This window comes from Diceros bicornis, chromosome 22 (assembly GCF_020826845.1).
Source record: "Diceros bicornis minor isolate mBicDic1 chromosome 22, mDicBic1.mat.cur, whole genome shotgun sequence".
NCBI lineage: Eukaryota > Metazoa > Chordata > Mammalia > Perissodactyla > Rhinocerotidae > Diceros > Diceros bicornis.
The window spans coordinates 32,024,274-32,036,874 of record NC_080761.1 but is presented as its reverse complement, the minus strand read 5'-3'; the positions used below and the strand labels follow the sequence as shown (position 1 = coordinate 32,036,874).

The 12,601-nt window shown below is 37.0% G+C and overlaps 1 protein-coding gene across 2 annotated transcripts in view; it reads left to right on the top strand.

The window, feature by feature from the left end:
* The window catches only part of PTPRD (protein tyrosine phosphatase receptor type D), a 494,552-nt gene that overhangs the window by 386,111 nt on the left and 95,840 nt on the right, over positions 1 to 12,601 (top strand). The window contains exons 22-23 of one of the 2 annotated variants that reach the window (XM_058565791.1): positions 6,984 to 7,025; positions 7,527 to 7,624. In XM_058565791.1, the coding sequence (XP_058421774.1) occupies positions 6,984 to 7,025; positions 7,527 to 7,624 (140 nt within the window). The remainder of the gene's footprint in view (positions 1 to 6,983; positions 7,026 to 7,526; positions 7,625 to 12,601) is intronic. The other variant, XM_058565790.1, reaches the window with a different exon arrangement.

Genomic DNA, 12,601 nt, shown 5'->3' with positions numbered 1-12,601 from the left:
TCCAATTTTACCCTCCAGAAATGTCTTCCATGTACAGCTCCATGCATATCCTTCCAGACTTTTCTATATGTATGTAAGGATAAAATGTATAGCAGGTGCATAGATATATAGGTGCATATACATGAAATTTCCTGTTTTAACATTTAACTATATAAAAATAGACCTTTTTCCAAGGTAGTGTATTAGATTTTCTCCTTTTTAGCATCTAATGGTATTGATGTTATTCTGTTCTACAGATGTCACAAAATGTATTGACTCTTTCCTTGTTACCGGAGGCTAAGTTATTTCCCATGTTTTGCTCTTGCAAATAGTACTGTAATGAGCAGTATTGAGCCCAGATCTTTTCATATCTTGGTTGCTATTTCTGAGCGTTAGACACCTAGAAGTGCGATGGCAGAGTCTAGGGTAGATACTTTTACCATTTTGATAGAGACTGCCAACAATAGATTTTTTTGAAATACTGTAAAAATCCTTTTCCTTGTAGTGTAACCCTTCTGAACCATGCCCTCTGGAATTGGACAAAATGCCTAACATGAATATATTGTCAAAAGATAGTGATGTATGAGAAAACCAAAGAAATTACTGATATGTGTTCATATTTCTACTTTTCCCCAACAAGCAAATTTAGAAGTTCAGCATCTCAGAGAAATAGGCTTTCTTTCTAGTACAAAAAAGGTGTAAGGGAACAAGTAACTAATAGCATCACATGATGCACCAGTCACCACCTTTCTCTGTGCCTGCAGTATCCCCTCCTTCTTTGATTGCTTTATTGATTTCCATCAGAAAATTTTTTTTCCTGCAAAATTCTTTCTTCCAGTATCTATAGCCCCTACTCACACCCCTTTCTCTGCCTCCCCCTTGGAAAAAAAAAAAGCTTCAAAAAAAAAAACTCTAGTGTTTGTACTTTGCACCTTTTAGGAAAAGAGATTTAAAAATTGATGATCAGATGTTACAACATAAAGGTCTCATTTTCATTCCATGGGTGACCTTAATATGTTTTGCCCTAAAGCATACATGGGTGGTAATGTGATTGATGGGCTGTGAAAAACAAAAACAAACTCGTAAAAAGTTAATGTATCAGAAATAGCAGTATCAGCAGCAGACATGTCTGCCCAGCAACTGAATGGGCTTTGAAAGCTTTTGAGGCATCTCTTCTGATCCACTAATGCTATTAATTGGATCAATGCTAACAAGATTCATTTTTATATATACTTTCTTATCTTCATATTTTATCTTGTGCTGAAAGAAACTTAGGTGTATGACCTGGGTTAAGAGCACCAGATGTGTTCTTTGTATTTTATGTTTCAAAAACCTTGGTTCATTGAATCTAAATAGTGAATTTCTGATATAAAGAAACATGGCTTGTTCAAGTTCTGCATTTTGAGAAATTATACACACAAAAAAATGAATTTTAATTATGCCATTAGTGTTTATCTGAAAAAACATTCTTGAAGTACCTTTCCCTTAATGATGATCCTAGTCATGGATTAAGTCAAATTGTCATTATTATTTTACCAAGAAGCAATTATACCTTATAAATCAATATTCTCTTTTGTCTTCAATTCATCATTCATTTATGAGACAAATTGTAAACGTAGAGTATTTGCGTTTAAATCAGGGTATTCTAAGTAATGCATCATTTGTGTTAATACTGATGCATATTTTATAAACTAAATTTCTCTCTATGACTGTTAACTCAGTTAAGTACACTTTTGATAGGACTATGGTCATTGATATGATGAACAAATTAGTTTCTCCCTGTCCCATGACCACAAACTGTTCTCTAGCCTTTGTCATAATTTGTTGGAAAGGAAAACCATGAAGAGAGTATTATTGTGTCACCACACATATGTAGTAACAGAAAAAAATCATCTAAAAGATGTTGCACCACTATCAGTGACATCAAAAGCTCTCCTTAGCAAAATAGTTATACAGTTGTAAAGTGCCTATTGGTGTTTAATGCAAGGTTAAAAAATGCGGGAAAATAAAGCAAGTATGTGATAAACATTTCTCTATAGATTAAAAAAAAGTCATTTGAAGCATATACTGTTGATTATATTATTGACTTAGTAAAGTATAACACAACATTTGAAAAGCAAACACACTGTAAATTAGAGTTTTTAAAAAAATCTTCTGCCAAATAGTTCCACAGTTTTTTGTTTGTTTTTTATAAATCAGTGGTTCTATAATTTTATTTATTTATTTATTTTTTCCCCCTAAAGCCCCAGTAGATAGCTGTATGCCATAGCTGCACATCCCTCCAGCCGCTGCACGTGGGACCCGGCCTCAGCATGGCCGGAGAAGCGGCGCGTCGGCGCACGGCGCCCGGGACCGAACCCGGGCCGCCAGATGCGGAGCGCGCGCACCCAGCGGCTAAGCCACATGGCCGGCCCGCTCTACAGTTTTTAACATTTTGAATGTATACCTTTAGTTCACGTTGTCATGGAAGCTCACAATATTTTGATGAGAAGTAACTGGAAAATACAGTTGTGTGTATGAGTGCTCTTTACCTCTTCCCCACCACAGAAACAGACATACATTCTAAAGGAAGCTATTACATTATTGACACATTTTCTCAAACTGAGTATGGTTTATGATCTCTGTATTACTGCATAAATAGCCGAATCAGTCTCAGGGGCCCGTATTTATGCACATGGCACCACTCTTTCAGGGTGGTAAATGATTTAAGAGACAGCATGGCATAATGAGAAGTATCCTAAATGAGAAGTGACAAGGTCTGGGATCAAATCCCCCATGTAGCCATAGTTTTACCAATCATGATGACCTTGATCAAGTCTTTTTACCCCTCCGAGCTTCATCTTCCTAATTGGTAAAATTAATGGAGGAGGGGAGGGGAAGATAGATGAACCCACAGAGGGTGAACCATACGTACGAGAAGTGTACATTGTCACATGCCCCACACAACGTTTGGTGTCTAGCCCATTGCCTTGTGGACACAAGCGTGCTGTCACTCGCAACCGTCTTGGATTTTTGTTCACACACAAAAGGAACATTTTCCTCTTTTAAAACAGAGGTCATAATCTAGTTATTCAAATGTGGTCTGCAAAGGTCTTTTATTTGACCCCACTGGGTTTCAACAAAATGTTGAGGCAACAGTGAAAACTGAGGAAATGTCACATAATCTGGGGTTTCAGTTGCTGTTAAAAAACATGAAAAGTCTCACCCTCTTGGCCCTGAAATATCGCTTGGAAGATATCTGCTAGAGCTAAATAGTTTCACCCTTCTAGAAGTTCTCCACAGTTTACACCAGCCCTAAAGATGACCCTGACATTGAGACTGAATGTTAGTTGCATTCATCTCGTGCTTGTTGTTATTTTTCATATAATAGAGAAATATTTCTCTCTCTCGAGCCTCTATTGAAAGTAGAGAAATGAGAGACAGCCCTAGAAGGCTGCTTGTTGCAAGGAAATGCGAGTGAGGGCATTTCTTTGTGGAAGTGTTTACTATGTAGTATCTGGTCATCTTCAGTCATTTACCTCACCAACCTGTCCCCTTCAGCCACTGGAGACTTTGCCCCCTGCTTTAGAAGATCATAACTGCCATCCCAGAAATAATACAGTAGAAAGATGCCAAAACCACTTACAATTTTATTTACTAGATGGGCTGACATACACGAGTCATTTAACATTTCTGAACTTCAGAGTCCTCTTGTATAAAATGAAAATGCTGGACTAAGTAATCTCTAAGGCACCTCTCAGCTTAAAAGGGCATGATTTTAAAGTTTTACTTCTTATAAGAAAGTCACCATGACATTACTATCACAAATATGTACCCTATTAAAAGTAGCTATCATGTCTTTTCCTCCAACCTAAGGCAGATTTCAGTGACTACCTGTGTCATTTTTCTTGTTGACAGTGTATATTGTGGATATCATAGCTTCAAAATGAAAACTCTGCTCAGATTCAATGTGTGCCTTTAAAATGTATTTATGTTGTGCATTTCTAGCTTTGAACTGATGAGGTCATGACCCTGGCAAGTCTTCATCAGCTGTGAGCTGCACTTCAAGTTCTTTGCTACTAATAATAGCTGAAGTACTAAAGCTTGCTAATGGAAATCAGAGCAGATTCAAGGGTATCACCAGGAGAAAGCTGGTCTCGTTCTCATAAACCCTGATATGATTTTTGAATAGAAAAAACAAATAAATGGAGTTACAGGCCCCCCATCCTGATTTCCCATAGGACTGAGAGCCATTAGTGGGTAACTTTAAAAATATCAATGTCTGGTTCCCACACCCAGAGATTCTAACTTGATTGGTCTGGTGTTCAGTCTGAAAGAAGGAATTTTAAAGCACCTTAAATGATGCTAATGTGAAAACACTCGTCTAATAAATACGTTGGTTTGCAGACTGTGAACAATGTCCAGATTGCCAGACAAAAGATTGAAAAGATACTCCAGTGAGGTCAACTTCATAGTTTTCTTAATGTCTACTTTTTCATTCCAAATCTAACATGCTTGATTATATCATATAATATTTTTTCCACGTTGGACAATGGAGAAGTTTCAGAGGAATATGTATTAGTATTTTGCAGTAGATCCTTGATGATTATTTTCTATGTGCTAAAGAGATTCATATTAGAGGAGTTTCATCCCAGGTTTATTCTTAAGCATAATTTTTATGTTGACATTTATTTATTTCTGATACATGATATAACATCATAATATACTTTTTGGTTGGCTAAAGAAAATGATATTAAACTTAAATAATTCAAAAAGTTGACAATTCAACTGCATAAATTTTATATTTTGTAGAAAGTAAATGCTCCCCACCCCTAAAAGAAAAGGTGCTATAACTTTTAGAACCTTGACGTATGAACTACGTCCAAGAGACCCTTGTTTATTGATCCAAATGTTCAAAAATCCTATCGACATGAGGTACAAATGAGAGTTATAAGGAAGGAAGTGACTCCAGAAGTTAGCTAGCTCCGCACTTTTATTTTACAGATAAAGAAATTGAGGTGCTAGTGATTTGTCCCTGTTAATAGATGGCAGAATCCGAAGTAGAACTCATATCCAGTATTCTAGTCCAGCGTTCCTTCTCCTGTACTGTCAGATTCCCACAAGTTCTCCTCCCTTTTCTGTGAAACATTCATTCTGCCATTTTTACTTGTCCTAGAACTTTGGTGCCATATGATACATACTGACAGTAATGAAATAATAATTCTTGAGTGCTATGGTATCTTTGCATGTGATATGTGTATATCCTGATTTAGAATGTAATGAGTCAGTGCAGGTTTGCTTGGATTTCTCTATAACTAGGTTCCAAAGTAATACTTCCAAACCTTGTGCCAGTGCATGCCAGAAGTAAATATGTTGACCGCATCTTTGGTTGATTATTATGGGCTTCTACTGCTGTTATACTAATACTTTTCCCATCTCCAACTGGCTTTACTTTTTGCAGCTTTGAGCAGTAATTCAGTCCCCTACGCCTCCCTGATTGGCTCTGTGTCCTCCCTCTCTAGCCAAACCACCACTCAGTCCATATATGATAATAACTCTCTCCCACGATTCGCTCGAAAAGGTCTAAACATCTTTGTCTCTGTTATTTTCTCTGTAATGGATGTCCACATCAATCCATTTCCATTTCCAGATAAGCCTAGAGTCTCTTGTGCCCTTGCATTTCCATTCTTGTCATTGGGGGTGCCTCATCTGGATAAGATCACTTTAATTGTTAGACCACTGTCACCCACCCCCTCCCTCCACAGAATGTTAATTACTTCAATTCTACCATCTATCTGGAAAAGTTCCAGAAATGGGCTCTAATATTTTGGTCCAAATGCATAATTATATCAGCAACAAAGAGTTTCTACCTCCAAGCTGACTCATTTTTATTGGATCTTCCATTAAGATTTTAGCTGACTGGAAGCAGACCTTCGTAGCCATGAATACTAAAACGCCACATATCTCAGCACTGTGCTAAAATGATTGTCTGGGAGAAGCAAAATAGTTTTTTACTGAACTTGCCAGAACCATTGATAATTTGGCAGTTGAGATAAAGGAACTTACTGGGTGGCTTCCAATAATGGCACAATTTCTAAAATGCCCGTAAAATAATCACATATTGTGTTGGCTTAATGGTCACCATTCCACAGCATAACACCCTCCAAAATGTCCCAGGGACAGCAGAATGTCAACATGGCTTCCAGTGTGAGCCCCTCTCTCATTCTTTTTCCGCTTCAGAGGTTTCCCTGGGGGCGTGCTAGTTCACGTTTTTCTAGCCAGCTGGATTTGTATCTCTAAGACATGAGTCAGCAATGCTCTCTCATGGAACTCTTGAAAAATTAATCAGGAAGAAATAAAATGCGAATCATATGAAAAGTGCGAAAACATTGGAAAGACACAGGAATCACTAAAATTAGCGATGGATTATTTTTAACGGAATCTGTGAAACTAATGTATCTTCAGCTGGCAGACTGAACTAAGATGTGCCACCCCCTGCCACTGCTTTCTTTCTTTTTCCACCCTCTTTCCCTCCCTGTCCTTGCACCATTTGCTCACTTTCCTGCATCCATTTCCCATTGGTGGACAAAGATGTTTACACCTGAAGTAGATTGTAGGTTTGCTGGGGGTTGAATAACAGGGACCTGGGGCCAAATACCACAAAGCTGTTAGTGTGGCCATTTATAAATGTCCAGGAGAAGGCTGCAACCCCAACCTCTGCAATCTGCTACTAGTGGAAACATTTTTGAAACTCAGTCTGGTGTCTGATTTTGATATCAATGATTATCGTCTGTGAGCTGTGGTGCATGTCATTCTTTGTGTCCATGTTTGCATGTGAATGTCAGTCACCTACAGGTTTGTGAAATATTAAAGCGATCTTAATCTAGTCACAGTGTATAGTGAATCCTGTAAAAACTTGCAGCATTTTTATTAGTCCTTTTAAAAAATATATCAGACTATCCATTTCATTTTTTTTAACAAATTCGTTCTATTTTATTTTATTCACACCATCATTTCCTTTGCAGGTTCAGATGATTCCGGTTACCCTGGTAACCTTCATTCTTCAAGTTAGTTTTCCTTGATTATGCATAAGTCACTTTACGTTTCCTATCAAGCCACTACACTTTCCCTTTTAGGCCTTTCTCAGTGTCTGTTTTCTTAGTTCACTTTACACCATTTAATTCCACACAGTTTCCATTTCACACAGTGCAGGAGAAGGAGTTTGAAATGACATAACAGTCATTACTCAAAGCAGAAGTTGACAACAAGCCTGTCAGTTTTCTCCACTAGCTAACTGCATTGATTCATAGCATAATAACACTTTCTTCTACACTAGGAGTGTTAGTTTGGGGTTTATGCTTGGTGACTTTTCATTTGGCTACAAAATTCATCCTTCCAGAGCATGTCCTGCTTTGAGTAACCAAACTATCTGCCTGCTTCCTCACATTAAACATCTTTACTACTCACATATTTTCAGGCCATTTCTAACTATAGTATCTTCTATATTTTGGAATAGTTAGTATCATTTTCATTTGTTTTCAAATATATCTCTTCTTTCCTTTTAATAGGTATGGCTAGTCATCCTCCAATACCTATCTTGGAACTTGCAGATCACATTGAAAGGTTGAAAGCAAATGACAACTTGAAGTTTTCCCAGGAATATGAGGTAATTCGGTGTGTTTATACGTGACAGTAATTTCAAGGGTTGTCCCCCTCTTTTTTCTTTGACCATATTCTTAAAAAATAACTTCATCAGTGCTTTTTTTCTTTAAAATATGACTCAGAATCTGATATAAAAGTTTATGACAAATAGCCAACTTAAAAGTGTCTGTACAATCCATATAGTAGTTCTACTTTCAAAAGGTGTTGAATATTTTACATTTGCTCAAAGTTACTTAATGAGGTTGATTTAGCTTTTCTGGTTTTAAGTTCATAGAACATCCTGAGTTGATAAGCTTCCCAGTATACCAAATGAATGCCGAGTACCCTGATTCATGTAGAAGATCCTCACTGAACGAGGGATTACAGGGAATAAGTAGATTTCTCAGTTCTCTTAGTCAGTTTTACATGGCCTGAAAACTCTATAATTCTTGAGTACATATACATGACTTTGCCCTTCAGTCTTAAAATAATACTAGAGCTAATATTAAGATGTAATATGTTCCCAGAAAGTTGCCTATTTCTGAAGCAATGGTAAACTGAATGGTATCTTAAAATTCCAGAATCCTTAAAGGTTTTTCTGTGATTTCTTGATGAAAGTGAATGAAAAGTCTTTGTATATGTGTGTGTATTTGGATATTGTGGCATTTATCAAGCAGAATGTTGTAAAACTGTATATTTCTGGTATTCCCCAGCAACAGGGACCCATAGTGAAACCAATTTATGAGTTATTGATAACCAAACCATCATTCTTCTTTTAGGCCAAGTTTAGCTTAGCATAAGATTAAAGTATACAGCTAAAATCTTATAGTTTTCCCAAACAACAAAAGGTTATTGAGTGTCTGAGCAGTCCAAATTCCACCATAATTTCTACTAATTTACTTAATGAGAGTCTTAAAACTCATCTCTGCTACCTCTCTTGGTTTCTGTTGTGTCAAACCTTAAATGAGGCTGGTGGACTAGACGACCTCTCTCAGCCTCTACCAGCTCCAACATTCTGCCCTATCACATTTGCTAAGAACCTCTAAGAGGCACCCCAACCTCAAGTGCCTAGTGGGGTATCAACTAAATGAAGAAGCTCCTCATAAGAGAATGTAGAACAGTGGGTGGGGCCTATGGCAATCTCGATATTTGCATTGACTTTCTAAAGTCTTCAAATCTTCGGATTCTTATTATTTTAAATTACTGTGCTAGCTAAGCAAAACATATCTATAGCCCCATGTACCTCCACCCTGAAGAGCCAGATAGCCTTTCATTCAATTTGCATTCTCCAACATCTTTGTCAAATATTTAATAGAGTACAAAGGAGATTTTGTTTTTTGGGTTTTTTCGCTCATTGGTTAAGTTATATTTTCCTTTATTCTGTTCCAAGCATTCAGGAGAACGTTTTCAATTTTCGGAAACTCACGTTGGATTGTGAATTGTCTTATTTTCTCAAATGGTCTGCTTCTTATTTCTTCCCTGTTCTCCCTCTTGGTCATAATGGCTCTTTTTAAATTATGCAGTATTCTTTAAAACAGTTTCTAGTTTGAGGCTTGAGGCTGCAAATTGAGTTTTAAAAAAGAAAACAAGGCATAGATGAATGCCACATGGGGCAACATAAAAAAGTATTACATAAGTGTAAGTTTTCACCAACCGGAAATATTTACCTCTCCAACCTGCTCTTTACTCTTATCATGATTCAAGAAGAATAAGAAATTCTTTTGCTATGTGATATTTTCTTCATGGCCCTACTTTAATACTTTATTTCTGATTATGAATAATATAATGGGTCACAGCAAATTAAAATTTGATAGCTCCACCTGCTAATAAGCCATTAATTCACTCTCAACCAATATAACTTTAAACCATTGGCAATATTTGCATCACTCAAACAATCCCAGATGTATACAGCGACTATATAGCTAGCCTGCTTCAAATATGGAATTTCTCGAGAAATGCTACATGTAAAGGTACTCTAATGACACTCATTTAGCCATTAGATCAGAAGTGCTCCTTGAAAGTAGTTATGAACTGCATGCTGGCAATTCTCCCATTAAAAACTCCCCCAGTAGCCGTTGACATGATAGCCCACACTGACTCTTTACCGTTTATCATGACGATGATCTGTGATTAAAGCTCCCTGGGCATGAATTGACTCTACTGTGCCTTCACAGCCATGAAGGAGAGAGTTGTGTCGTATTCATCTGTGATAAGAGGATAAAGGCCGCTACATAGTATTTTAGGCCACAAAGCAACACTTCAAAAAATTTTTCTCTTACTTATTATCCTCCATATAACTTTGAATAGATTTTTTACTGGTTTTCAAGGAAGAAAATAGAGGAAAGACAAGTCACATTACTCTTAAACATCTAATTATTTTGGCACAATCACTATGACTTAATTAACTCAGACCTCTCAAGATGCATGAAGCTAAATTTGTTACTGAGATTCTACGAGTAAAACGGAGGTTAAAAACATGCAAGCTGTTTGCACTGATCCTGAGGTCAGAATAGGAGGAAGTAGGTGTAAATTGTAGCACAGCATTATTAGATCATGTGAGAGACTTCCTTTACTGGGAAGGAAATTGGTCTCAGGCATTGCATTCAATGTCAGCTGGAAGAAGGGACCTGAGAAGTTAGTGTAACTGCATCTTGAAGGTATTTACAAATACTTCAGATTTTCATTTGCTGATAATGAGACTGACAAGTCTTACTAGAATTTAAGCAGCTGGAATTTGAGGATGCCATCTAGAATTCAGGGAATAAAGTCCTCCTCAAAGTTGGTATCACTGTCAAAGCCAATGCCTTAGGTTGGTGAATCTTTAGGCTGATTCAGAATAGTATGTACAAGTCTTGCCAAACAAAGTCTTAGTTAATGCCTGTGGATCATTTGGAAGCCAAATTAAAGTTCAGATTCCTGGTCCCAACGCTAGGAATGCTGGTTCAGTAGGTGAGCCGTGGTAACCAGGAAATGTCCGTTTTATGTATTTTTCCCCCAGTTTTATTGAGACATAATTGACATATAACATTGTATTAGTTTAAAGTAGACAACATAAGGATTTGATATGTTTATATTGCAAAACGATTACCACAATAAGTTTAGTTAACATCTTCCACCACACATAGTTTCAAAATTTTCTTTCTTGTAATGAGAACTTTTAAGATCTATCTCAGAAACTTTCTAACATAGAACACAGTACTGTTAACTATAGTCATCACGTTGTACATTACATCCCCAGGACTTATTTATCTTATAACTGGAAGTTTGTACCTTTTGACCACCTTCACCCATTTCCCCCATCCCCCACCCCTGCATCTAGTAGCCACCCATCTGTGCTTGTTTCTGTGAGTACGGTTTTTTAGATTCCACGTATAGGTGAGATCATACAGTACTTGTCTTTCTGTCCAGCTCATTTCATTTAGCATAATGCCCTCAAAGACCGTCGATGTTGTCACAAATGGCAGAATTTCCTTCTTTTTTATGACTGAGCAATGTTCCATTCTGTGTATATACCACATCTTCTTTATCCATTCATCCATCGATGGACACTTAGGTTGTTTCCATGTCTTGGCTATTATAAATAATGCTGCATATAAATATGGGGGTGCAGATATCTCTTTGAAACAGTGATGTCATTTCTTTCGGATGTATACCCAGAAGTGGAATTACTGGATAATATGGTAGTTCTAGTCTTAATTCTTCGAGGAACCTCCATCTGTTTTCCACTGGCTACACTAATTTACATTCCCACCAACTGTGCACAAGGGTTCCCTTTTCTTCACATCCTCGTCAACACTTGTTTCTCATCTGTTTGATGATAGCCATTCTAACAAGTGTGATGTGCTATCTCATTGTGGTTTTGATTTTCGTTTCCCTGATGATTAGTGATATTGAGCACCTTTTCATGTGCCTGTGGGCCATCTGTGTGTCTTCTTTAGGAAAATGTCTATTCGGATCCTCTGCCCATTTTTTAATTAGATTGTTTGTTTTTTTGCTATTGAGTTGTATGAGTTCTTTATGTATTTTGGATAGTAACTCCTTATTAGGTATATGATTTGTAAATATTTTTAAAAGAGCACTTCAGGTGACTTTGATGCAGATGCTATGAAGACTTCAATTTGAGAAACATCATTGGTTTAGCGTAATATATTACAGAGCATGACCCTTCAAACTTCATTTCACCATTTCCTGAGATGACAAATAAACCAGTATAGGAGATTCGTTTGATAGGCATCATAGTCAGCATTATCATTATCAGTATCGTTTATATAAATCCTGTTTTGGTTAGATTGCTTGTAAGTAACTACAGCCCCTAGCATTTGCTTAGGACAAAACAAATGAGAGTTTGTTTTATTTATTATAAATTATTTATTTCTTATAAATGTATTTGTTATAAATCATTTATTATAAATGTATTTATTATAAATTTAATTATTATAAATTATCTACTTATTATAGAGCCAAAGGCTAACAATTCAGTTACACCTCAAGAACTGTTGTTATCTGGAACTGAAGGACTGTGGACATTTCCTGCCATCCTCTCTGGAGCTCTCATCTTTGTGGTTTTCTCTGGGCTAGCTTTATTCTTCCCTCTGTTCAGGCCAGCTTTTTTTTGTTTTTCCCACCCACATACAGAAATTATGGCCTTTGATCATGTTTTTGTTTACATAGAGGCCCCCTAAAGAAAGGGACAAAATTTTTCTTGCCAGTTAAATTCCAGGTGGCAGGGAACAAACTCTGAACTCCAATTGACTCATTTTGCTGTGGACACACACATTAGGACATAGCTACTAACAGCCTACCCATATAGATCTTGCTCCTTCCTAGGATTGGAGAGAGGGAAGTTACTGTGGAAAAGGGCTTCTGAGCCGGGAGGACTAATCAATAATTATCCACCATACTACTACAGAAAAGCACTATGCTGAGTGCTGAGAGGAACATAGAAGTTATAAGAAACCTTTTCTTCCAGATGTCTAGTAGACAAAGTTAGATATATAAATAC